This window comes from Athene cunicularia (assembly GCF_003259725.1).
Source record: "Athene cunicularia isolate RWA chromosome 1 unlocalized genomic scaffold, athCun1 chr1_part2, whole genome shotgun sequence".
NCBI classification, from domain to species: domain Eukaryota; kingdom Metazoa; phylum Chordata; class Aves; order Strigiformes; family Strigidae; genus Athene; species Athene cunicularia.
The window spans coordinates 75,712,811-75,740,232 of NW_020799092.1; the positions used below are offsets into that span (position 1 = coordinate 75,712,811).

At 44.8% G+C, this 27,422-nt stretch overlaps 1 protein-coding gene across 6 annotated transcripts in view; it reads left to right on the top strand.

Moving 5' to 3' along the window:
* FRMD4A (FERM domain containing 4A) overlaps positions 1-27,422 on the top strand; it is a 377,723-nt gene that overhangs the window by 286,644 nt on the left and 63,657 nt on the right. For all 6 annotated transcript variants that reach the window (XM_026841093.1, XM_026841094.1, XM_026841095.1 and 3 more), the window contains 4 exons: positions 10,719-10,803; positions 15,477-15,533; positions 18,026-18,048; positions 25,704-25,787. In XM_026841093.1, coding sequence (XP_026696894.1) covers positions 10,719-10,803; positions 15,477-15,533; positions 18,026-18,048; positions 25,704-25,787 — 249 coding nt within the window. The remainder of the gene's footprint in view (positions 1-10,718; positions 10,804-15,476; positions 15,534-18,025; positions 18,049-25,703; positions 25,788-27,422) is intronic.

Here is a 27,422-nt window from a genome sequence, read left to right on the forward strand (position 1 = left end):
CTTCTCTGGATACTCAGGTTGCTTCTCTGGATGCTCTCCACTGAGGACAACATAGGAAGCTAGGAAGCAATCAGAACTGCCTGGGCAGCTGTGAACCACCCCATGGCTATTCTTGTGCAATATTATTTTATGAGACTCTGCTAATATCCGTTTATATAGCTTTAAAGCCATACATGAAAGCAAGAGGGAGTGCCATGTGTCTTGCAGGGGAGGTGGGACATCTGGCAACAGGATGGGAGTGATATTCGTTCTCATATTAGAACTAGCTTCACTGGGTGGCTTTCTAAAGTCCTGGTCACTTGGTTGTTGGTGAAACTCATTCCCTGCCTCAGAGGGGTTACAGTACAGATAAACCAAGTCAGGTAAGAGTCACAGCTAAGGTATGGGAGAAGCAAAGGGTGCTCGACTAGTTGATTTTACAGAGGTGTTTTGAGATGGGAAGAGGACAGAGAAATTGTACCTCACAACACAAGGTGCATGGCAAAGGGCAGGTAAAGTGTGGAGACCCAGGCAGCAAGGACGTCAGAGGAAAAGATAACTAGCAGGGGTTCAGATAAAGGTTGCTATATTTTTGGCAGGGAAGGAAGCATTTTGCTCTCACACAGGCAGGAGAAGCAAAGTTACCCCCTTTGTGTAAATCTTTGAGGTGGGAGAGGACCAGAGCAGAGACGCACTGTTTGTTCATGGAAAGCAAAGTTGGCCAGGCTTTGCAGTGAATTCTCATCCTCAAACAATGGCCTTGTGGGATTAGCAATGCTCAGCTAGGGAACTACCAGCATGGGTCTGATCTCTTTTATCTTCTGGATGTTTGTCATGCTGTTAATTTATATGAACAAGCTCAGCAAATAAAATTCACTTCACTGGTGGATCTTTTCCCAGGAACAAATATGTGTGTTCTCAGGGTAGCTCCACCAGCCGAACAGTGACAACTCACTGCAGAAGTCGTCACACTAAATCAAAACATCCCTCACGTGGAAAGGCTTTTCTTTCAGAAAGGCTTGGAAAAAAATGTGAAATAAAGCCTCAACACTCATATACACTGTGGGGCAGAGTTTGTATCTATGGCCCGGCAGTTTTCCCATGAAGGAATGCCTGTGTCCAGCAACGTCTGGCATGTGTTCATATGTACTGGCTAGGCTGAAGTCAGCATGGGAGCCGTGGGGGCTCAGGACTCTCAATATTGAGGCCAGACATTTCACCAAGTTACCAGAGTTACTACAGAAAAAAGAGACCAGCACTGAAACACAGAACGCAAAGCTCACGTGTGTCATTGCTTCCTTTAAGGAAGGACTACGTGAAGGAACGTAGCGATGTGTGCACCAGCGGGGTCCAGCTCTGAGGCAGGTGGGACTCGTGTCTGAGATGGGACTCAGGACACCAAACCTGAGATGTTTACCTGGTAGACAGCTCTATCTCAAGGCTAATTAGCACAGCGTCCCTGTATAGCCACTGGAAAGAAATTGGCACTTTTCAGGAACAATGCATCTGACTTCAGACGACTGCTTTGGAATTGAGTAAATTGCAGTCTAAAATACCGATGTCTCTTCTCTGACCTAAGACCCCTGCTCAGATGTAGGCATCTACATTGTAGCTACCTCTTTTCACCAGATGAATCCCGTCTGTGTGCATCAAGGGCAGCCTATAAATTCAGAATATTATTTCAAACAGGGTTGGCACAGCCAGGGCTGAGGAGGCAGTTCCATCTACAAGGCTTTGCCTGACTACCTGAATGGAATTGCACCAGATTTCAGCTGCTAATGAGGCCTTTTGCTATTTTAGTTTTTCAGCTCTCCTTTATATCCAGTCTTTAAACCCATATTCCATTAGAAAAGGACTAATGTTAAAAATAAAAGAGGCAGGAGACCATTTGGAAACAATTGACCCTGGAAGGAAGAGAGACAGTGGCTGCTAATGTGGATTGTTTGCAGGACTAGATGGACCTTACGACTTGTTGCTGAAATGAATTGCTGTCTCCCACACTGGCCAGAAGACATGTATGGGGTGCAGATTCATGGCATCCTGCTCCCAGCTTCCCCAACTCACACACGTGGCAATCCCAGCACATCGTGGCTGTGTGTGCCACTCAATTCCACTCAGCTTCACTCCTCTGAGAAATTAGATTAGGGGGTGGTGATGACAGCAGCCTGCTGTGGCAGGAAGAGCGGAATAGAACCACACTAAATTAACCAGAGCTATTTATTTGTCTCCCACGTAATGGGCTGTTTCTCCATCCACAGTTTTGCCCACCAGAGAGGGGTATGTGGCACTCCACCGCTTTGCTTCAGGCGGGGAATGAGGAATCACCAGCTCCTGTCTCTCCCCTCCAAGGAGGGAGGAGGAGCAGCCCTCTCTGCCCCACGGTGTGAGACAGGGGTTTACAGAAACTGGGGAGAGAGGCCCGAGGAGTTTATCAGATACATCAATTTAGTATCCAGGGGAGAGGGAGAGAAGTGGCAGAGTTTGCTCCCACCCATGGATATGCTTCATCTCACCTGCTAACACCCAGGAGAAAATGCTGGAGAAAAATCATATATACACAAATTACTTTGCTCCTCTGCTCTTCCCTGGTCAGCTGCAGAGCCCGCTGTGAGGAGGGCAGTGCAGGACCCCATCTTGCCATGGAGCTCAATCATCCCAAGAGAGTTCAGGAAACCACCTGAGATATTTCAACACCTTGGCGTGCTCTGTCCTCATCCTCGTGGCTAGCCATCTCTTCTCTGAGCTCCTTCCAGCTGCCTCCCTCATCTGCTCTCACTACTGATACTGAGCCTCTAGCTCCCCGCATCAAGCTCCCAGACAATTTATGCTACACATAAGGGGAGACAAAGAGCCATCTCCTGCTCACATTATATCTCTACAGCTCCATGCACTTCTGGGGTGCTGTAGAAACTATAGCAGAAATCAGAATATGAAACCCACATAACCAACCCAGCCCAACCAAGCTGCTTTCAGGGGTTCCTGTGAGCTGCTCTGTCTATAAAGTCCAGCAAAGCTGTGCCGTAGTGCAGATCTCTTTGTACAGCATGCATTTTGCTGGTTGGTGTGCATCAGCTGTGTGTACGCTAAGCGGGAAGATCCCAAAAGCCAGCAGCCCTGCAACCCCCCCTCCTCCCGCCCAGCTGCAGTGTATAAATACACTCGCCCAGACCGTGTTTGTGCTGGAAGACAAGGCTCCCTGCAGACAATTTATTGCAGCCTTCTCAGGGTGGCCCCCTACTCTGTTCACCCGGGGGGAAGGTGTAATAAATTGCCTGCGGGGAGGCTTTCCTCCTCAGAGTCTCTTTAGAGATATGAGAAACTTCTGTCCAGTCAGAAGATTTACTTGTGTGAAAACTGACCTTTGCTTGAGGAAGGGAACTAATGGGGCTCTGCTACTTAGCACACAGCTCTGAGCTAAGCCATCCATTATACACACATCTTAATAGCAGTCTGGCTCTTCAGTCCCATAACATCATTTCTGTTTTCTGCTTAACTGGGAATGTATTTGTATAAGTGAGCTGTGTTTAGAGAAGGGCATAAGTTGTTTTTCTTTTCCATTCAGCCACCCGAGGGGGGAAGAAAAAGCAGCCTTCTAAAAATTTGTTGGTTTGGGCCACATTTTGAATGTGTTGATGCTGGCAGCATTGTCTTGTCTAATTTTGGGAAGCATTTAGACAGCATGATAGGTACTATGCAGAAATGATGGATGCTGTCAGTGTAGGATTTGTACCTAATTTGGATCAAGCAGCAGTACCTATGTCAATGCCTACACACACACAGATTCTCTGACTGGGTCAAAGTCATGCAGACATTGTTTCCATTTTCATTGCAATCTGTGCATTTATACCTTACACCGGTGGGTGTGATTTGCTGTCATCAGTGAAGCAAGCAGAAAGTTCTGCTATGAGGAGTCCTATTGCCATGGCGTTGAACAAAGGGGTAAAGCCAGTGAGTAAGATAACCCCATGTCAGCTTTCACAGCTAAATCAAACCTTCATGTGCTGCTGAGAACATGGTGGAATGGCTAGAGGGATTTCTATTCCTAAAATAGTTCAAGAGCCTCAGATGAAAGATACTCTACCAATACTGAGGGATGGTGCTATGCAAGACAGTGTAGCCAGAGAGTTACCTCTAACAGCCAAGATGTTGCTCTTGGTAAGGATCAAAGAGCAGGAAAGAGCTGGGCTAGTGCTCAGGAGAGTGTGGGGAAATTCCCCTGGTGACTGAGGGAGAAGAGGGGAGGAAGGCAGTGTGCTGCTGTGATCCAGTCAGTGCTCTCGCCTCCCGCTTGGAACAGATAACCACATCACTCCAAGCCAAGAGGAGCTGCAACAACCTTTTTGTACAAAGTCGCACTTCTCTTGGAAGCTAAGCTCCACGGGACATTTCAGGGGTGGAGCAATTTGCAGAATATATTGAGCTGGCTTCCTGCTTTTATGGCTCGGTCAGGCCTGGTTCCCCAGGCAGTGAGAGGGCAGCGGACCCGCTGTACTGAGGTCAGTGCCTTTCCAGGTGATGTCTGATGCTGTACCCAAACATGGTGGAGAAACGTGCCTGCATTACCACCTTGGATCCTTCCCTTCTCTATGTTGATACTGGAGCACTCTGTGGTTTGCAAAGACTCCCAGCATGTACAGCTTGGAAGAGACGAAGAGAGCTGGTCTCTACATATTCCAAAGCAGATCCCTTAGTATTTTGTACATGGAGAAGATGAGGGATAGGAATGAGCAAATATCCCCAAAACACGTGGTTTTCTGGGAGTTCTGTGGGCCAACCTCTTACAGACACTGAGAAGAATGGATGAGGGGTAGGTAAAGGTGCAAACAGCTTCGTAGTATAGTACAGCCACTGGGAAAGAGAGAGGAAACAGGCTCAGGTTAAACAATATCCACATCTTTATTCTTTTGTTAGCTGCACTTCTCTGTATTCCTAGTCTCACATTCACCTTCAGTTTTGTGTCTTCCTTGCAATAAGTTAAAAGTTGACACAGGTCTCCCCTGCTTCGTCCTGTCCCCTCCATACCAATCCCAGGTGCTGGGCGAGGTGGCCCTGAGCATGGCACAAGCCCAGGGGACAGGACTTGGGATCAGAATCAAAAATGAATGCAGAAGGAGAGGTAAATGGAGCTTTTTAGCGCTGTGATTTTCATTCCTGGCTGATTACTTAACAGGCCAACTATTTAGCATGACCATTGTCTGCTTTAAGTATCAGCACATAAAAGTGTGCACCCATGACTATTAGCAAACAGGGCTGAACATAAAAGGAGCTCTGCAGCCTGAGCTACTCAGAATACTCATTTAGCATGAGACACTGGACATAATGACATCTGCATTTAAGTCCATTATACCACTGCATCTGATTTTTCTTTTCCTGCTTAGCAAATGACTTCATATTTTTCAAATTATTCTCTGAGGTTTTGAATGACATGGTGAGGGATAATGAGCCAGACCCAGGATGGGTGAGGCAGAAAAAGGGTCTTCTCCTTTATCCGTTGCTTTGTAGTCATGAAATAAGAGGCAGTTCATTGACAGAGCCACCGAGCTCTGCTGACAGCTCTGTCCTGCATCCTAACCAGGATGGAGTCAGCCAGCTGGGAAGGACACGGGAGACACCTCTGCCCATTTCGATCCTTTCTCTTGTGTCCGAGCGCATTTCCCACCCAGGGCAGGAAGAAACACTGGGGAAGGTGATTGCACATCAAAACCAAAATCCTTTTGCTTCATTCTGACTTCTTCCATGAAATCTGGTTTTACCCTTTATTTTCCTTTTTCATGGGAAAAATAACACTTTCACCAGGGGACAGAGAGCCACTTGGGACTGTTATTCTGGAATTTTTCCCCTTTCCTATTCTTAATAGGCCCAAGAAGGATGTTTTGCCTCCCTGCATGGAAGTAGTATCACAAGGCTGGAGGGAAGGTACCCCCTTGCCAGTACTGAGTCCCCACCTCCTGTCCTTTAGAAAAGGCAGGAACTCACCCAACAATCACTGCCACACTGTTATCAGTCACAGTCACCTTGACCAACAGCAAATATCCTCAGTCCCATCCTTGGCCTCCCCATCACTGCCTGGTACTGCTCACCTCTGTTTTGATTGTACCAGCACACCAGACCCACACGCATTGACATGCCCCTTGCCCAGCTGCCTCCTGTGCCCCTGTGGCCACCCCATCCTCTGAAAGCAGCAAGACTTCTGAGGAGTGAGGCTTGATAGAAGAGTAATAAGAGCGTGCTTTGCTATGCCCTTGACTGGTCTGGGCTCTCCAGAAAGCAGAGGGGGGACCTTTTGTCCTAGTCAGGGCTCTAGTTTCAATAACAGTTAATTTTCTGGTAGGAGCACTCCTCAAGAAGATACTGTTTCTCAGAGAAACCAAGTGCTGAAACCTTTCTGAGGTCTTCCAAAGCCCTCTCAATGTTTTCTTTTTGTTTTCTTTTCGTTTTCTTGGAAGAAAACTCCATGGCAGCAGGAGTGCTGGAGTGTTTCTTTTTGGTGAAAAAATGGTTTTGTTGTTGTAAAAAAGCCCTTTGGGCTAGCTGGTTCCCACCAGAGTCAAGCTTCACAAGAAGTAGGATGATACCACTGCCTCAGGATAGATCTACACCTGAAGTAGACAAGACATCCATTTGCTAGGTTCATGATCCCAAATATCATTGTGTTGAAGACCTCAGTGAAATACGTTTACCATTCGGCAGGTTCTGCTTGGAAATAAACACATGGACTTGTGATCTCAAATGCTATGACAGTATATTTGCACAGTCAGGAACATGACTGCTCAGAGCCTGGTCCCTGCTGAGTGATAGATGGCCAAATTCAGGCTGATGGGAATATGTTCAGGGCTGTGTGTTAGAGGCAGTGCTAAATATTTTTTATTTGACAGTTTCTTTTGGTGTGTGGAAATAGGGAGTGCTGCTCATTTCAGCTCCCACTGTCCACACAAGCACGCCCCCATCTCAGGTGCTTTTGGAGGCCATTTCCCTGATAGTGCTAAGGTCTCCTATCCCCGCAGAAAGGACGAAGCGCTAGTGATCAAGCGTCTTCCCAACACTGCTAAATTTGCCCATCTGCACATACACAACTTGCATATAAGGCTGGCAGCAGCGGCCAGGGATTCTCCATCGCCTGAACAACCACTAATCAAACTGGTGTGTCCAGGGCCCAGTCAGGCATTTCTCCCTGCTGCAAGTCGGAGGTGGGCCTGTGTGTAATACAAGGGAGAAATTACAGTAATGCCAGTTTCCCATCACCCAAGGATCAGGAGTTTCCGCAGCTGCTTCTCACAGGCACCGCTGTATAAATGTCTGTGCTTGGCTGGTTACGATGGGAATTGCCATTCATCACGGCGTGAGGGGGCTTAAGCTGTCTCAGCAAGTTGTCAGTTAACCAACACTTACTACAGAGCAATATGATCAGTATGAAACATGTTCTTGCAGCTAAAAAGCCTTAAACATTTCAGATGCAGCAGCTTTTGAAGACTTCCAAGATACCTTCTGCAGTACTCATTATTATTTTCCTGCTGCTGAGAGGGAGCAGTCAAGATAGGCACTTTGTGTTCATTACCCAGCAAAATATTCACTGGTCTATTTAATTAATGCTTAGAAAAAGTACTTGATGAGCTGTAAGTTGCTGGGGGTGAGGAGGGATGGGGAATACAGAAATAGATTAACGTTGGCTGACCTTTTAAACTTTTTAAAAAATTACTTCTTCTATTTTTACACTCACAGAGTCTTGTGGGGTGTTCCCCCTTATTTCAGGCACCTAATTTCTCATAGCAAGAGTTGTTGGCTATCAAGGAACCTCTTGTAGGAGCTGCTTGAGGCAGAGCTGCTTGTTGGCTGTATTGCAAGAGATGGAGGTAGTGGAGTAGAGGTGTGGGACATGCTGTTCTGCCAGTTTCCTTGTCCAGCCTCTCCATTATTTCCTGGACATATCAGCTTCACACATGGAGGAATGCTGCTCCCAGGGGAGTCCTCAACAGAAACCTGAGAGTTGCCCCTTAAAACTGATGATCCTGAAACATGCTGTAAGAAAGGGCTTATAAACTGAACAGGCAAAACTGACAGAGGGGCAGAGGAGGGAGGAGTATTTTCTAAACACAGCAAAACCACCCCCCAAGCAGCTAAGTGATTTTCTGAAGGTCATGAAGGAAACGTGTGTCCAAGTCAGGAATTTAACCCAGATTTTTTTGCTTGGTTCATTGCCTTAGCAGCTGGACACTTCTTCCTGCCTCCTTCGTCACTGACACTGGTCATTGTAAAGTGTGGTTTCCTTCACCGTATTTGGAAAAGGTGGTAACAGGAGGAGGTCTGATTCACGATCAGTGCAAAAAACGTCTCTCTCTCTCTCTCCCCTTTCTGTTGTTGCAGCACTGGCTGTGAATTCAGGGGAGTCTGCTCCAGTTCGGGTTTTCTGAGCTTGCCACACAGAAAATCCCATAAGAATTCTCTCTGAAAATCTGTTTTCTTTTAAGTAGCACCAATTTCCTGGTGCACATGTTTTGCATTTGTCTGGGTGCATGTGTGAGAGCCAGTAGCTCCCCAGCACACTCTCCACTCTGGAGATCACTTGAGAATTGGGTTTTCTTTGTGAAGATGAAGTATCATGTGCAAGCTCTGTGCTCTGAGACACTCAATTTTGTATAGAAAATGATCTCTGTGTGTGCCTATGTGGAAAACCTTGAGAAAGAGCCTTGCAGCCTTAAGAAACACAATATCGCCCTCTAGTGATGATGAGGATGGTATCATCTGATCTGATGAAACAAAAAGCATTTTGGCTATCCTTCACTGGAATTCAAAAATTAAATGAATGCTCCTGTTTTCTTCTGACCCTGGAATTAATGATCCTACCGTCATAACTTAGAGAGCACTGATAGTGGTGATAAGCAGAGAAGGTTCTTCAAGAATCATAGAAGGTGTAAAATTATCATTTTTCTCCATGAATTCAGCAGATGGAAAGCCAGCTGCACTCAGAGAGCAGATCTAGTAAGATGGTTCCTTTTTTAATGCAGCATCTTTTTTTTGCATTTCTAAAGACGTGTATTTTTATTTGCCAAAAAAAGAGAGACAGTTTCAAGCACAGGAGGTGAAAACCAGTGGAAACCAGAAAACAAATTAAGAAAAAGTTTAAATTATGTGCTTCGTGATCCTACATTCAAACGTGGGTTGTTTTGGTTTTTTTTTTTTTATTTGGGCTTTTATTTCTGATTTGAACTTTTCCTGAGAGGAAGGAGGGATAATAGCAGAAGCACGTCAGCAGAGGAATAAGAAGAGCTCAAAATGTTTCTCTCACTCTAGTAAGCACTTAATTGGTTGTATCTGTCAGGAAATAAACTGTTTTGAAGTCTTCAGAAGACACTTAGGAGCACTACAAAGCTTTGACCTTTACCCCTGAGCAGTTACATTTAAGGCCCTGCATTCTGCAAAGAGCTCAACATGGACAAGCCCTCCAGTGCTTGTGTGAAGCCCCAGAGCATCAGCAGGTCTCTCAGCTCCACTCCGAGACAGGGAGTAAGGTTTCTCTGTAACTGGACCCCACATCTCAACGCAGATTTCTAAGGTATCTGCTTTTTTTAAGTTCTTCATGCAGACAGCATTTCCCTGCCACCTTCCCTATTCTTATTGGCTCTGACAAGGCACGATAGTACTGGAATTTATGTAAGGAACATTGCTGTCACTGTACTGCAACTTAAAGATGACTATAAAACAGGGTAGGCAGATTTTTTTTTCCTTACTTAAATCACAAAGTAAAAGCAAAATTCACCTTAATCATTTGCTGAACCTATCCAGGCTTTCTCTGGCACTACAGGAACACAAATCATGTAACGATCAGTCATTAACTTTGACAGTATCCTCAGCTTTTTTCCCCCCAAAAGGTCACAAGGCAGAATTAAGGGCTAGAGTCGGTTCAAGCCTGTGGCAAAACTCTTATGGAGTTCACGGCCAAAGGATCAAATCTTCAAAGTAGGCAGGACATGGAGTACAGAATAAATTCAAGACAAATCATGGACTTTCAATATAATTGCAAATATTTGGGGTAATCAGGCAATGCAAGAGAGTGTGTTTTTCCTCACACCAAGAGTTTGGGCTGGTCAGCTTTCTACTGAGTTCTGAGAAGTCATTTCAGCTCAAAAAAAAAAATTAGATCATTGGTATTCCCAGTCATCCCCAGCATTGCTACTCACGGTACTGGTAAATTGTACAAGGTCCTTAACTACTGCTGGTTTCTTGCTCTGTGACAATAGCTGCTATGTGCTAGCTGCTAAAATATGTAAAGAAGCCTTAATAAAATTTGCCTTATGCAGAGCTGAGGGACAGGGAGTGAAACCAGAATTGGATTTCCATTGATGAATATTTTACAAGATGCAGGTTAACAGCACAAAAATGGGCAAGTTAGCTAAAGGAGTGAAAAAAAAAATGCCAAAATGTGATGGAGAATGAACGGAAGTGTACCATCAAACAGAAAACCACCTATTTGAAGTTCAAAAGCAAAACAAGGGATTGTTTAGAAACTAAATCATTCACTTGATGATCCAGTTCCTTTGGTATGGCTTGGGTGATAGTGACTGATTGTGTCCTGGAGCATGCAAAAGCCTCTTTCACCACCCCAGTCTGCCATAATCCAAGAAACTTTTTTTTTTAGTATACTCATCATGACTCCATTGACCACATTTTTCAGGTAATGAGTGCATTTTTATGTTTTGCCCTAGTTCCCCCTTGTGTCTCACCTCTCTTGCTTTCCCTTTCAGGTTCTACATTGAAAGCATCTCCTATCTAAAGGACAATGCCACCATTGAGCTGTTTTTCTTGAATGCCAAGTCCTGCATCTATAAGGTAAGGACTTGGGGAGCTCTGGGTGGCACTGGGGTGGGCTGAGACACCTGGGTCTGCATTCTCTGCCCCCAAATCTACATTAGTCACACCTGACTTTGAGATACGACCTTCTCCTCCTCCTCCTCCCACCCTTCCTCCCTCACTCTTCTGTCTCAAACCACCCCGGCGCTTGGCAGCAGCTTCCCTGTTGGAGAGAGGTTCTGAGGGAAAACGCCCCTGGAGGTAACTCCTGTGGTTGGCAGGAGGGAATCTGCAATTGCTAAAATTATAAACTGTCTTGTATTTAGAAGGAAATGTTTGGGTTTGTGTTAAAAAAACGCTGAGGGAGGCCGGCTCTGGGCTGAGGGATGTCGTTAGGGGTTCCCGCCCGAAGAGGGCGGCAGTGGCCGTGCGGGCCGCGGTGCGGGCGCCATCTTCTGGGTTAAGCGGCGGGGCGGGAGAGTCTGTGAGGGGGTGAGTCTGTGAGGGGGTAGGTGCGTGTGTCTGTGAGGGGGTAAGTGCGTGCGTGTGTCTGTGGGACTGTCCGTGTGTGAGAGTCTGTGAGGAAGTGTGAGTGAGTGAGGTGGCGTGAGTGCAAGCGTGGGGGTGGGCATGGAGGGCTGAGTGTGTGAGGGGTGTGTGGCTGCATGCATGTGGGACCGAAGAGTTTGTGCATGAGTGTGTGTAAGTGCGGTAGGGATGCGTATGACTACCTGTGTGTGACTGATGGAGTCGGTGAGACTGGGGGAGTGAGTTTGTGGGTGTATGTGCGTGTGGGGCGGTAAGGGTGCTTGTGGGGATATACTGAAGATAGCTTTGTACAGGAACAGGCCGTGCACTGAGAAATGTTTTTTGTACCAGAAATAGACCTGTTTGGTAGGCTACTGAAAACACCAGCCTGCTGTCACGGCACTGTAACTCAGCTGCTCCTTGCGAGGCACTCTGTGTGCCAGAGATAAGGGTGCCCTGGCACGGCCTCTACTTCCCCGCCGGAGTGCCCGTGCCAGAGCTGCGAAGCTGATCCCTCCAGTGCCGCAAGCCAACCGTACAAGTGAAAGGCAGGGCCCAAAAAATAATGAAGCAGGCCCAGAACCCACCGAGGTGGAGGCTGGCTGCGTGTAGACTCAGCCAGGCAGGCTGGATAGGCGACTTGATGTGTTGGACTGGGAGAGGTTTTTCAGCAGCTGGGATTCCCTGGGAGGATCCCTTCTACCTCCCTCTCTGCTGGCAGAGGCCAGTGCCCCGTGACTCACCTCCATCTGCCAGGGAGAAAGCGGTAGAAAAGACATGTGTAGTCAGGGACTGATTGTACCGCCACGCCACAACCCTCAGCAGGTTTGTGACCTGCTAAGCTGACTAGCTTACACTGAATCTGGAGCATCACTTCCTGACATCTGCATGTCCTAAAATGCAGGGACTAACTTTGCATCTCCTAAGATGCAGGATAGAAACCAGAAAATGCCTTTTTTCCAGTGCTCAGGAAAGAGGCAGAGCTGCTGAGCTGAGCTGTGCAGAGCTTTGCTCTCCGGCAAGGCTGCAATTAGATGTGCTTAGTCAGCCCTCTCCAGCAGCAAGCTCTGTGAGCATCACGTTTTCGTTCCTGGGGAAAGTTCCTTTTTGAAGTATTGCCAGGAAAAACTTACACTGTTGTTCTTTTTTGGGGGAAGGCTTAATAAGAAGAAGAGAAAAAGAAAAAAAGTGCCTGCAGATCTAGGTTGGCCTATTTTTGTCTGACCTCTCCTGAAACCATTACTTTGCACTATTCAAGCTGACTGCCATCTCTATTCAAAAACAGCCTTGCTGGATTCTCAGTCTCCCCTGTGGGTCCTTCCCCATTTGACTTCCCAGTCACAGTAAGCCATGCTGTGCTATTAAACAAGGTGCTGAATTTGAAAGTTGGGTGCAAAGTCTCTGCTAAGACACAGGGCAAGCACCCAGCCAGCATGCATTTTAATTACTCAAGCATGTCCAGAGAAGGGCAACGGAGCTGGTGCAGGGTCTGGAGCACAGGTCGTACGAGGAGCGGCTGAGGGAACTGGGGGGGTTTAGGCTGGAGAAAAGGAGGCTGAGGGGAGACCTCATCGCCCTCTACAGCTCCCTGACAGGAGGGTGCAGAGAGCTGGAGATGAATCTCTTTAACCAAGTAACAAGCGATAGGACAAGAGGGAATGGCCTCAAGTTGCACCAGGGAAGGTTTAGACTGGATATCAGGAAGCATTTCTTTCCAGAAGGGGTTGTTAGATGTTGGAATGGGCTGCCCAGGGAGGTGGTGGAGTCCCCATCCCTGGAGGGGCTTAAAAGTTGGGTCAACTTAGCGCTGAGGAATCTGGTGTAGTTGGGAACTGTCAATGTTGGGTTAATGGCTGGACAGGATGATCTTCAAGGCCTTTTCCAACCTTGATGATTCTGTGATTCTGAGGATCCCTCGAGGTGCAGAAAGGAGGATTCAGTGTCTAAGCACAGCCAGTGATTATCCCTGCAGCTAGCGGGTGGTGTTGTATGCTCCCAGATCTTGAAAGCTTCCTGGTTGCACCAAAAGTTTCCTTCTTGGATTTCCCGTGGATACCTTCACCCCAGGCTCCCTCACAGCCCAGAAAGACCATCCTGTGTTTGATATAATTGTAGTTCATAACACTATGCTAGCACTGCAGACCTTCCCCCATTGATTCTCCAGACACCCACCCTCAGATATCCCCATGCACAGGGCTGCTCAAGTTGGGAAAGAATAAAACTGAGGCCTGTTTAGCTTGGGGCTGCAGGTCCACTGGGTCACCAGCTGGCTCTGCATTAGGTGCTGTACTCCTCTGGCTGTGCCCACCACTCCTCCTCGCCCACCTTGCTGTATAATGAGACATTCATGGACACACACCCTCAAACACAGGACCAGCAAGCCACTGTTGTCCAGAAAGGCCAAGCCACCAAACAAGACAGGGCTTGGTGTCAGACGCTGTCCCTTGATCAGACTCTTTAATTACTACCATATTCTGGCATGGGTTTTGGCCTGTGCCAACTAGCCCTGTCCCAAGCTTTGCTTGGGCACTCTTCAGGGATGAGCACCTGTTCCCAACGGCAGTACAGCTGAGGTAACCCCATCTGGGACTGGGGGAGGGAGGAAGAGTGTCTAGTCATGAGCCATACTGTGCCTCGTACCCTTAGGGCCAGAGAACAGGCTCTGGCCCACTTTACCTACTAGCACAGACTTGCCATAACTTTGACATACGGTTTCAGAGTCTGGTTTGTCCATGCGATGCCTGGTGCTTCAAGATGGGAGGAAGACTAGGTACTGGTTCTACTCTACATTGTCCCATTCTGTAGGATATGTCTGACTGCCCCAGCCCAGCCCAGCCTGCAGCTGAATCGACATCTTGCACCAGCTGCTTCCCTTGGCATAAGCACATCGTTAGTGCAGGTGCCTGCGTGAATCAGGCAGTTTAGCTGAACAGGGGAAGGTGTGTTTATCGCCTGTAGCAGAGCTGGTCTTCACTCCCCAAGGAGTTGTTATGAAGGAGGTGAAGGAAATGCTTATTTTAAAAAGCTGGCACTGGTGAAAGCCAAGGACACCTGGATATTATCCTGTGTTTTGTTCCCTTTGTTTTTGATTTTGCCAGAGACAAGCCAACGCAGCGATTGTGGCTTGTAAATGAGGTGTGGCCATGACTTGGCTGGAGCGTGGATCACAACAGTGATCTATATTTAGATCACTCGTTTCTTGCCAGATGAAATAAAATATTAAAAACAGCAGCTTAAATAAATACAACAGAAAAGCCACCACAGGAGTGAGCTTAACAATGACCCAGTTTACAGGGCCACGTATGTAGGAGACAACATAGGAGTTTTAGTTGCAGAATAGAGGCCTCAACAGTATCTCAGTAAAAGCCCACTATTTTCCCCAAACCAGGGACCAGAGTATCAGGGAGAGCACACTTGGCCACAAGATTAACACTCATGCCTCCCATCCCAGGCATCTTTGATGCTGAGTCTACATCCCACACATGCAGATGGAGCAGTGCCAGCACCCCTTGGTTCTGTTACTGCTGTGTCAGGCACAGCAGAAGGACACAAGAGGATCTCATGGGACCATTGGTGTCCTTCATGTGACCATAAGATTTGCTGTCACAGCTCATTCTCAAAGCACCCCCAGCCCCAGTGCTCATGGGGGTGAAGCCAGAGCTCCCATCCTGCAAGAGGGAGTATGGCTCTTTTTCCTGTGAGTTTACCCTGGGCAAGGGAGAGAGGAGATCTGCGGGGGCTTTGAAACAACCTCAGTGAAGACAAATTTTCTCATTTCTTTGCTTCTGTGAGCCAAGGACAAGGTTGTGTTCCCCTGAGCACAGGTGATGTTTGGGGGAGAAAAAAATTCCCAGACTACCTTTCACTAAATCACACAAGAAAATAAAAATTACCCTGATCTTCCCCTTTCCACCTGCCTTCTCCTCCCTCCTCCCAAGGAATCCCTTCATGCTACATCCAGTTATGCTTCATTTACCAAGCCATTACACTGAATGTTTGGCTTTCTGCACATCTGAGTGGGCAGGTTCTCCCTCACTTTGGTCTCCAGGATCACAGGGAATGCTTTGAAGCCCAGCCAGGGGAGAAAACTGGCACTGCATGCTTCACTGTGCAGGAGAAGATGCACATCTTTACAGGGGCTCAGGCTCACCTCTTTTTCTTTCTTGTTTTCTTCACCTGTCAAGGAACTCATTGAGGTTGACAGTGAAGTGGTGTTTGAACTGGCTGCATACATCTTGCAGGTAAGCACCTGTCTTCTATCACTTCGTGCTTCCTCATGTTGCATTAAATCTTTTTATTTGCTAAATCCAAAATGGCTCTATGGAAGTGTAGGGTTTGCCCAGTTGCAGGAGAAAGATGTCTTTATACAGTTTTCGTCATTTATGCCAGCACAAAATAAGTACAGAAGGCTCTCAAACCAGACCTCTCCACGCATGGAGCAGATACAACTGCCCAACATTTTGCATACATAAATGTATATTATGTTTGCACTGACACAGATATCCAAGACCCTGGGGTATGATGTAAAGCCAGAGAAAATCTAAGTGATGAATGCAATTTCCTAGGTGAAGTCCGTATGCAGTGGGTTCTTCTCCAGTGACTTTATTTGCATTCATTTTGTCAATGGAGCTTGACCCTCTGATCTACATATGCAACTTGGAGATCCATAAGCTTCTACATATGCAACTGTCTGTTTCTCGATGTGCTCAGAACGGCTTAAAGACTTTCAAAAAAACTTTTCCGGGAAAAAAAAAAAAAAAGTGTCTTTGAAAGTCCTGCTTTTTGGGAAGAGGGAAAGGGTCAGAGAATTTGCTAAATCTCTGGTTCCCAAAGAGGAATCTTTTCAGGGTAGTGGAGGTGGTTTTTGTAAAAGATCTCTTTTTAGGAGAATGACTGTGGGAGCAGATCAGAGCTAATTGTCAGATGATCCTTGTTCCCCTTTTATACAATGTAGCTTTAATTTTTTTTCCCATCAGCCCTGAAACTATGAGGAGCCATGCGAACAGACAAGCCATCTCATCAGACTGCACTAATAAATAACAATGCATTGCATTTCTATGGCACTTCCCATGTTAAAGAAGCAATTAACACATAGGGATTTGAATCTTCATTAAAATCATTTTATGTAACAAAAATGGAGCCAGAGAGTCAGGATGGGGGACTCAATTAAAAGCACATTATAGAAATTGCATATTGGCTGTTGGGGGAATACACATCAAACAACAGGCTCATTGTGAGAAGCAGCAATAGGGTTATGAATCTATTGTCTGCTCATCCTAATGAATAACTTGAGAGCTTAGTAATTGTACAGCCAGATCCAGATATGCCACTCTAACCCTTGTTGCTGTGATTGTTTCTTGTCACAAACACAGGATGTTACGCATATTCCTGTAGTAGTTTGATGTGTAACTTAATGAAAACAGTCAAAACAAACCACACCTCTGCTGTCTGCAACCAGAAATTACTACAACCCGTGTTTATGACAGGATCCAAGCAAAACAAGAGGGATCTTTTGTTCTACTTCTCACTGCAGCATTTAGGTCAAAGAACTGAAGTATGAAGAATATGCCCTACAAAATTGTTTTTAAAATTCAGTATGATCATCCCTGTGCAGGCCAGGGCATATCCTTTGGGTTTTGCTCTGTGTTGAACCATAATCATGATACGCTCGAGGACTCCTTCCTGTGAACCAGAGGAGGGCTTGTCTGCCCTTCAGTTCACTCGGAGGGAAATAGGAAGATGATAGAAAAGGACTGTCAGAACTCAAGTGATTTAGTCTGCAGCCTTATTTCAAATTATTGTGTTACCAGAACAAATTGAAGTACCACCAAAGCTCTGAACTTTACCCCAGCCTCAGGACTGAAACACCACTGGACATGGACTGACAGGTTTTGCGGGTGGATGAATGGATGTAAAGACAAAAGACCTGAATGCAAAACTCAGTCCTCTTGGCAGTGGAAACTCCCTCACTGCATAAATTACATTCTTGCACTGTGCTTTCTGTGTGGCTGATGGCAAATGAGGTGCTTTAGCATGCATCATATGAAATGCATATTGCCTATGGAAAATGAAAAATGTGTATTACATCTATTGAGGAGGGGACTCATGAGATTTTGAGGGTTTGCCAGATATGCAGGAAGACTCAGGTACTAATCTAACTACAGGAGTGGAACATTACCTGGCCCTTCAGCATCAGGCTGTGATGGTAATATATAGAAATACCTAGATATATAAGTAAGGGAGCTAAATACTCCCCCAAACACCCAGCAAGGAGTTAGAGAAACCTGTGTCTTGCACCCCCTTCAAAGGTGACAGTGAGCTAGCTTTCTGAAAGTCTAGTTACTAGAAAATAACCAGCATACTTGTAGAAAGAGTCAGGGGAGTTGCAGTCTCAGAGGCAGCAATCACTGAGACTTCTAGTAATGTAGCATCCCCATTGACCCAAAAAATTACTTATTTGCTAGCATAATCCTTGCAGCTTCTTGGGTATTCACTAGCAGAATGAGGAATCCTCTGGCCCTGTATTAGGCAAACCTTTTGTTCGGTAATCTGCCCAGCTCACTGCATGTATCATGGTACTTGACATTAGATACTGGTTCCAAAGAATACATGAGGAATCAATTACAACAGGAAATTGCTGCTAAATGAATTTTGCAAATGGAACAGACATTTTCTTAATTTTTTTTTCCTATTTTTAATGATATATTTTTAATTTTTCTTCCTCATTTTACAGGAGGCAAAGGGAGATTTTTCAAGGTAGGTGAACTTAAAAAGTTTTTGCCATTGTGTGCTGTGAGAGTGAATCTGGTAAAATCACTGTGTGAGTGATGTGACTCAGTAGTTGCTGTATAGCAACAGGAATGCATTGCTAACACAGACATCATGTTTCTTAAAATCATTTCTTCACAAAACACAGCCTTTGACCAGAGCATGCCTTGCAAACAGCATTGTTTGTGACTGTGTTGTTGACAAATCTCTTTATATGCCCAGGAAGTTCAGGAAATAGACTAGTCTTTGGAAGGAAATTACTAAGGAAATGACTCTACAATCACTGTTATATCACAGATCCAGCCAGAAGCAACATTAAAATTCCATCACTAATTGATATTTCAGTTGAATTTGGACAGAGTTCTCAAAATGACAATTTAGATAATTGGTTTTGTTGAACTTCCGCTATCCCTTGAGCCAAATCGTCAGATTTGCTGTAAGAAATTCAAAGAGGTGACCATGCTTAGTGTTTCAGAAGACTGTTAATGAAATGCCCAAGAATTTTCATTTAAGTTGACAGTATCTGTCAGTTACACATTAGTAGCAACCAAACATCAGATAGCTGTTCAATACTTCATGGGAAAACATGGAAGTTCCTCACCTGAAGCTCAGGAGAACTAAAAATTTCACATACTCCATATATTACTTTTGCTGACCTAAACGTGAGTTCAGCTGGAGGATGACAATATCCATTGAAATTAGTTTCAGAGAAGAAAACAAGATGTGAATGGGCAGTGAGGTTGAATTGCCAGATGAGCCTAAAGAGGTGTTTTAATTTTGTCAGCACTGAGATAGACTGAGAGAAGACTGTAATGATACTCTGCACCATAGGAGGCTGTGAATAACAGGTAGATTCTGCCTTCTGGTGGACTGGAACTTATAGCCAGCTAAAACTGAGACAAATCAGTGAAAAGGAGCAATGCATTGCAAATAATTGCCTGCCTATTGTGGAACTGGAGATGACATAAGGTAACCCTTGCTAAAAGGAAGTTGAAGATCTGCCTTATCATTTCTCAAAACCCTAATCAACTTGCAAAATCCTGTCATGCATCTGACCACAGAAACACAAGCCCAGTCTTGCTCCATTTTTCAGGTCCATCCGATTTGGAATAACCTAGCTATCAGTAATGTTTATTTAGAGGGTACTGGAGTGCCCACAGCTGTTTTACTTTTCAGTTTGGTATTCAATGCGCTGCCAAGTGCTTAGCCCAGAAGAACTGGACCAAGCAGAGCTTTGCCATTAAAACCTGTGATAAACCACATCTTGCATTGGTTTTGCTATAAAGAAGAGTAATATTTCTCAGAATATTTTGGACATGATGAAAAGACACCCAGAAAGTGTACATTCAGTCTATGAAACACAGAACAGAATGGGATCAGATGACTTAGGGTAATAGGACTGAAACCGTTTTATCTGCAAGTATCTGTTTCCAGATCAGAAGTGGAAATAGCTGGTGGAAAGCATCCATCTGCTAAAACCTGTTTGATGTCCCTCGTAAAAGGAATGATTGAGTTTATCACAGTGCATTTCTCTAGGCCACAGAGAAATGAGAAGTCTTGTCTGAGAACACAGAAGATACCTCAACACATGGTCTTAACTGCTTCCTCCACATTGGTGTGGCATCGTCACCATCCCCATTAAAACAGTTGGCTCTTAGTCCTTTTCACCTGTGGATCACAGTGGTTTGAAGGGGAAGGGGATATCCTTACATCCAAGTCAGGCAGACAAGTGGTGTCGTAATAACGACTTCCTGACACTGCCAGGGATCTTAATTTGTAAATGTGCTTTGATGGGAAAACAATTGGCCATATTAGTGGAGTTTAAAGCCTGTTCTTGGAGGAAAGTAGAAGAATGCTACCCTGACCCTCCATGGTCTAGGAGAAGACAGCATCTCCAGGGATGTCTGTCCAGCAGCTCCCCTCTAATGTGCACTGACATGGTCTTAGGTGCTGGGTGAGATCCAGGTGCTACTGAAGTCAACATGGGGTCATTATGGTCAAGATTTTGCCTGCTGAGATTTGTGGTTATTCGTATCACCAGTGTAAAATCTGGGAGGCAAATCAAGCCTGGGGCCAGCCAGAGGAACTGCAGATGGAGACAAATGTTCTGACTTCTCTTAGAGCTGAAGTTAGCTTCAGTGTTTGAAGTTAGTTGATGTTGAAATGCTGTTTAAAGAAGTGGCTACTCTGAAACAGAGGAGCTATGCAGTTGTGAATGTCTTGCTGCTGAGATTTAAAGATAGTATGTTGTGCATGGCAGCATACATTGTGTGAAGGCTGAACTCTTGAACTCCTGATTTGTTTTTGAAGAAATAAGTCAATTCTAAAAGGTTGCATGCTTGTAACGCAGACTGAAGATTTCCCACACCTGTCCTGTCTACTGCCACCAGCAGATTTATAGCCTGTGAGACTACAAGTTTCGCTTTGGCCCTGATCCAGTGAAGTGCATAAGCACTGGCTCATTTGTAGTGATAGAATTGTTGTTCCCTAAAACTCTTCCTATGAGTCACTGCTGATCACCTCAGGTGCTGGGATAGTCAATGCCAAATTGTCACAATTTCAGCTGCGGGTTGGCACCTGCCCATGGTGGCCAGAGCATGATTACTTCCAAACCTCACTGCACCCAGGTGGCAGATCACAAGGAACTGCTTCAGGACTCCTGAATGCAGTTGCAAGTCTGATTTTTGGGTCTCATGGGAGCTCAAAAAACAGAATTGATCTTAACAAACTCTAGCAGTCAGTTTTCTACCTTTGTGAACTGATGTGTCTACAGTGACAGTAGCTCCTGCTGTTGCTTTTGAGGAAATCATCCCATGCCTCAGAATAATGACTGTACTCACAGTACTCCTCTTTCCTTTCCCCAAAAGGGTTTATGTGCATTTCAAACACATGTTCTACATCCTTTGGTAGGTCATCATCATGCCTGAGTCTCTTATCACTGATTCTTGCCACCTTGGGGTACCATCTAACTCAGGCGTCACAATGACTGCTGAGTTAGGGGGTAATCCTGGCAGTTTGGTAATCCTGGAGAGCACACAGTGCAAGTCACCCTTATCTGTCTTGAACTAAGATGCTACAATAGCCCTGACAGATCAGTTTGACACCTATAGCGAGCAATCTGACTAAGCTCTTTTCCATCACTAATGTGTGTTTCATTTCAAAAAGCCAATCAGAAACCCTGAGCTCCTGAACCCATTTAGACCAGCCAGGGAAAGTATTTCTCAGTGATTCCTGTAAATGGCCTGGTCCAACTAAATGCTTTTTAAGCAGAGTTGTACAAAGGGCACATTTTAGTTGATAAAAATTCAGGCAGAACAAGATTTAAAATAAAAAGTTGTTCTCCTTAAGAAGTTCCTAGTTCTCTGCGTTAAAGGAGAGTGCTTTTCACATTATTTAATATTATTATTTTCAAGACTGAAAAAGCTTTACATTTAGGCTGGAACATACTACTGAATTTAGGATAATTGAGTATCCCTTTTCAGCTGAATCTCAGGTTGAACAGGACTCTTAAGATTGCATCTGTGGTTTTTGATAATAGCTGCAAAAATTTTGATTTCATAGGCATGGAATCATGTGAATAAAGCTCCTAAACTAGTATCCTGCAGACAGATGTAAAGGTTATTAGCTCAGGCTAATCTTGTTTAGCTGGGGGCTGAGTTACACTTGGTTGGCAGAGCATGGGCAGGACAAATTTCAATTCCTTAGATGAACACAAATCCTACAGGTGTGACTCTCTTTAGTCCTACATAGAGTGAACCAGGGTGCCCTGGCTAATTTGGCAGGAAGCATCACATATTGTTAAAAGAGTTGAGATTTTCCCCTAAATTAATCCTACCAGATTTAGAGTCTAGTCTGACATTGAACAAAATATTTGGGAAACTCACACCAGCTTTGGTTTTAAATGTTCAGAATCCAGCTCTTCAACCTTAAACAGCATCTACGTCAAAGCAGCTGGAAGTAACATATACTGATTGTTTGTCCCTCACTTTGAGGAGGGGAAAGAAAAAACCTGAAGTAAAATCCTGAGGCATTGCAGCTAGTTCTTCACACAGGCTCTCATTGCTAAATTTCTTCCAGTTAAGCAATTTGAGACGTTTCAAGTGAACTCCAAGTATGTCCCAGCAACATATGAAAGAATAACAAGGAGAGCAAACGGCCAGTTTCCTGTTAAGCAGAATTTCACAATAATTTCAACATTTGGGCAGATGGTAATCTAACATAGTTTCAAGCTTTTCTTTCTGTGTAACCCAGTGACACTTAACAAATTAGAATTTATTAAGGGGTTACTAAGCCCAGGCTGCATTCTTGCAACCTTGTGGAGAAGATCCTAAACACTGTATTTCAAACAGTACTATTTAACCCAAGAATCTCAGACTGCATTTCCTCTTGCATTCAACAGAATTCATTACCATGCTGAGGAGAGTTGATAACTTTAACCTGCAGTTTTGTTTTGTTACTGATGCTGGAAAATGTATGGATTTCCTGACACAACTGCATATGTAATCTTGCTCAAAATTATTGCAGCCACTTTGCAAAAACTTTGTTTTTCACAAAATGCTTATGCAGTGGCTAGGTAGGCCTTTTACCCCCATGTGTAGATAGAAATACTGAGATGTGCTAAGTTATTTGGCCAAGACTCATTAAACAGGCAGTACCAGAACTAAGACCAGAACTCAGCAATTCTGTTTTCTAGGTCCATTCTCCAGTCATTAAACCTTATTTCTGGATATCTAACCAGCTTTGAGGAACCAATGCAGATGGCTTTCCCAGTTCAGTTTTCAGATTGTTATTCAGTCTTTTAAATATTATAATTTCCACCACAGTGCAGGAATTAAGTGGTCTAGAGGACACAGAAATTGTGTTTGGAGCCTTTCCCCTGTATATTAATAAATCTGTATCAAAAGAACCCTTCCATATATAACAACCATGGAGGACATTTTCACATATAAAATAAATGCAGCACAAGTGACCGGATTAAACAAACACTTTCTAAATACAGTAATAAAATAAACACACTGAGATATTTCACTAGAAAGAGAGGGAAAGGCAGTAAGTACAAAACCACTTGTGATCCTGCTGGAAACATTTTAAAAATTAAGGGGTTTGGTGTTTTAAAAAGAGCCAAGAGGAAAGTGACCTCACGACCACTAATTCAAATGCAACCTGAATCATTATTTTTTTTCTTTTTTCTTGATTTGACATCCTTTTGGGAGTCTAAATTCATCTGTCTTGAGACAAGTCTTGCCAGAAGACTTAGTGAATATATGGACCATGGAATGAAATGCCTTTTTGTTCCTGGAAGTAATTACCTGAAATACATGTGGTACTTTGAAGTTGTGAGGCACTACCTTTATGGTATTTTCTAGGTACTGAGCAGAAATGCTAATCCCATCCAACAACATCACTAAGAATCTTTTTCTCTGATGCTTAAAAGACTTCTTATCACAGTGCGAGCAAGCTGTGCTCCTCACTGACATAAGACGGAGCTGACTGGTGTTAGCCCTTTCTTTCATGGGAGCCATTACTGATTCAGACTTTTTCCCAGACTCTCAAAGATAGTTAGTCATCACTAATCTTGCCCTGTTTGACAGTCTTCTGAGCTCAGAAAGTCCCGGTTTGGAGATTACTCCCTGTTTTCCCAGAAAAGTTTTGGAAATTTCTCAACTTCCTTCTGTGATCAGCCAGCCTCAAAAACACTTCACTTGAGGGCAGTGACTGCTGCTTGTGCTTCAGTTGTGCTGGGTTCTTTTTTTTTTTTTTCCAAGTTTCTTTCAAAATGTCAGAAAACAGTAAGAGCTGAGTATGCACACGCTGTGGAGGAGACATCTCTGGGCAGACCCAGTAAACTCTGTAAACAGCAACAGCTTGTTTTCTAGGCTGTCAGTCACAGAACAGAGCAGCCAGATCAGCAGATAACATGGAACAGAGCAGCTTCTTGTTCAGACTTGTGCAGATATTTACCTGCCATGGAAGAAAAAATCTGAATAGTTTTTGAGCGTTTGCACATACAAAGGAAGATCTATCTGATGGTCAAGTGACCATGGAATTTAGGCAGGAGTGGGTGTTCAAACACTGTTTGTCAAGAGTCATTTGACTTGGCATATGAGGTTCTACGGAGTGGTTCTCTATATGCTTAGCATGGAAATGGTTGCCTTAGTCATCTTTTGTAAGTGCTGTTTTACACATCTTCACCCTGCAAAATCTGAAGCTAATTGAGACTTGGGCATCTCCATCATAGATTTGTCTTGACTTGGAGTTGTGGTCCTGTTTTAAAACTACTTAATTGATTGTCAGGGAACTGTCATGATAATAAATGCCTGTAGACATACCCAAAATGCCTGCTCCAGGATTTATGTTAGTGGTTTACCCTATGGCCTAACCTAGCAATTAACCTGCAAACTTCAGTTGAGGCAGAGCCTGCTGCTGGGATGTGCAAATGGAGAAATGCTCTAGGAAGATTTTTACAACTGAAGCAGTATCACATCTCTCTGAGACACCATACAGACTGTCCCAGAGACAAGAACAAAACTCAGGGTGACCTGGAACGTCCAAGGGCTCCTTGGGCCTTTAGCAGCTGTTAGGATGGCTAGTCTAGAGCTGGGGATGCCAAGACTACCTGTCTGCCTGGTGAATGGCCCTGCTGCCCTACAAGAGAAGCCAGCTGGCTAGGAAATCTGGAGCTCTGGAAGAGGTATCTCCCTCCACAGCTCCAGGACAGCCACACTTTTTAGCAGGATAAAGGGCAGGGTACAAGAAGGCAGAAAAAAAAAAACGCTATTAAGAAGTAAGCCAATAAACATTAACTCTTTGGCACTCCTCAGTGTCCTGTCTGGCCCTCTTGGCTGTGTATTTCTACACTTTTCAAAGTGACAGCAACACTGTCTTCCTTCCCAAGCCTTTGAGGGATTTTTTTTTCATCTGCACACAATTTCTTGTGTGTTTAAAAGTGGGAAGGAGGCATTTTGGGTTTGTAGGAGAAAATCTCATGGTTTCATCTCATCTGCAAGAACCTGCCACCCATTTCACGAGCTCTCCCTTCTCCCTGGTGTGCAGTGATGCTGCTCCAGCTAGCCAGTGTGGCCACTAGAGGAGGGGAATGTTAGCCAAGTTGGGCCTGGTCCCACAGAGGGGTTCATGTAGCAGGACATAAATTCAAGCAGGAGTCTTATCAGTGAAGATGTTGTGCAAAGGCCAGGTCACTGGGGCAAGAGGCTAATAATCTGTGATGCTAAGAAAGCAAATCATTACTTTTTAGAGCAGGTTGTAAGGCATTAAATAAAGGTACTTTATTGCAGCTGAAAGAATCGCTTTTTCTTCTCTTCCCCTTGCTTTTTTCTGTGTATGAACCTGTCTGTGGGACCCTGATCAATGAAATGTGACATGGTGGCTTTCGTGTCCAGTCACAGGTAGGAAGTGCTTCAACATAACCATCTGGGAGAGCTTCTCTTCAATTTTGATAATAGAGGGAAAAGTTAAATGGGCTGCCATAAAACAAATAAAGAGAGAAGAAAAAGGAAACCCCCATGCCTTTTGTTAAGGAGGAACAGATGTAGAGCTGTAGCGGCCTGCCAGCTAGGTCAGCTCATATCAAATATTGTGGTTGTTTTCTCGTAGCCTGATCCTCCTTTTGAACTCTCTTTCAGCAATGAAGTTGTAAGGAATGAATTAAAGAAGCTGCCGGCCCTGCCAACGCCAGCGCTGAAGGAGCATCCTTCCCTCGCTTACTGGTAACGTATCATTCAGCTGAGCAGCTTTGCAGTGTCTTATGCAGGACCTGGCTCTGGCAATAAGTGATCTGAGAGTGGAACTGGGATGCAGGGATTCCTGCCTCCTAGTTCTGTGTCTGCCACTGACTCATTGCATGATTCGACACAAGTACAGCTACCACCCTGGGCCTCAGTTTCCCTGTCTGCCAAATGGCTGCAGTAATATCTGGCCAGAAAAATTCACTGTAAACATGCAAGTGTCCTGATGAAATCAAGAGGCTTCCCAGCACTTTACATCCGCGCAAAGAGTTTTCCCAATTGGAAATGTCAGTGTTTTTGTACTGCTCTATTTTTGAGTGATTGAGCTTCATCTTGAAAATCCTCTATGGCATAGCTGAATTAAAAGAGATATATTTCTCCTTTTATACGGACTGGGTGTTGTTCAGAGGTGGAAGCTTGGGAGCTCTGCCTTTACTGCACTCAAAATTAAATCCAGGGTAGGAGCAGGGTCGCAATTAAATTTTGTATGCCTCACACATAGATTCTTTGTGCCACCCTGCCTATCCCTTTTATCTGTGCAAATAGGAAAGAATTTGGGGAAAGACTGTTCATTAACAGGAGATGCTTTCACTTGATTTTCTGCTTGTTCCTCTTTCATGTTTGCCTTTAAAGCATTAAGCTAGAAGCCTGGGGGTGGGAGTGAACTTCTTTATCTGCTACTCTTTTAATTTCTGCATCTTGGTAATCTGAGGATGGCAGGGGGAAACAAATCAGATTGTAGTTTATGATCTCAATGCTTCCCTTTGCCTGGAAGGCCATCCACTTTTCCTAGCATGGCTGCAATACCAGAATTAGCTGTACCTCCTGTCAAGCTATAGGCAAGCTAGTCTGTGAGATCTCCTAATCACTTTCTGGGCACATCAGGAGAGACTCGAAGTCCTTGGCTGAGGTTAGGAACACTGACACAAAAGCTGCAGATCATCACAGTCTCCTGGTGTTTCTGTTTAAGAACCAAGCCAAATCTTTATGAAAAATTGATAAATGTAGGCTGCCATTTCACTGGAGGAAGAATAGTCTCCCTCTTTGGAGCACCTCTTTTTCCACAGACTAATCCACACACTGAAAAGCACTGCATTTCCAGCCAGGTTGGTGACCAGGTCTGACTGACAGCCTGGTAGCTCAAGCTAACAGCCACCACAAGAGGAGTGGTGGGAACAAGTAGCCATGGATGGAGGAGGCAAATCAGACCCTTCAGCAGTAACATGGACCGAGGTCTTACCAAAGTGCCCACATAGCCTTTGCCTCAGTAACCTGTGATGGTATCCGTACGCAGGAAAGCAGTGACAACCTCGGCTGCCTGTCAGGCCTCGTCTGCCTATCAGGATCTTTCTGCCCCTACTGTCGGCAGGTGTTAGTCAGCGTGCCTATCTTAAGGACTTCTGCTGGGAAATCTCAGTGAGGTCTGGGACTGCCTCTGTCCATATGACACCCTCCTTGGGTTTGGGCTATGTTCAGTCACCTGAAGCAAGAAGAGCCGTGTAAAAACCTCATGCATTCCACTCAAGTATTTACAGTTATACACAAGGTACAGCACTTCTTGCAGCTGCATTTCGTGGGAATTCTTATATGACTAACAACAGGTCACAGGCTGGGAAG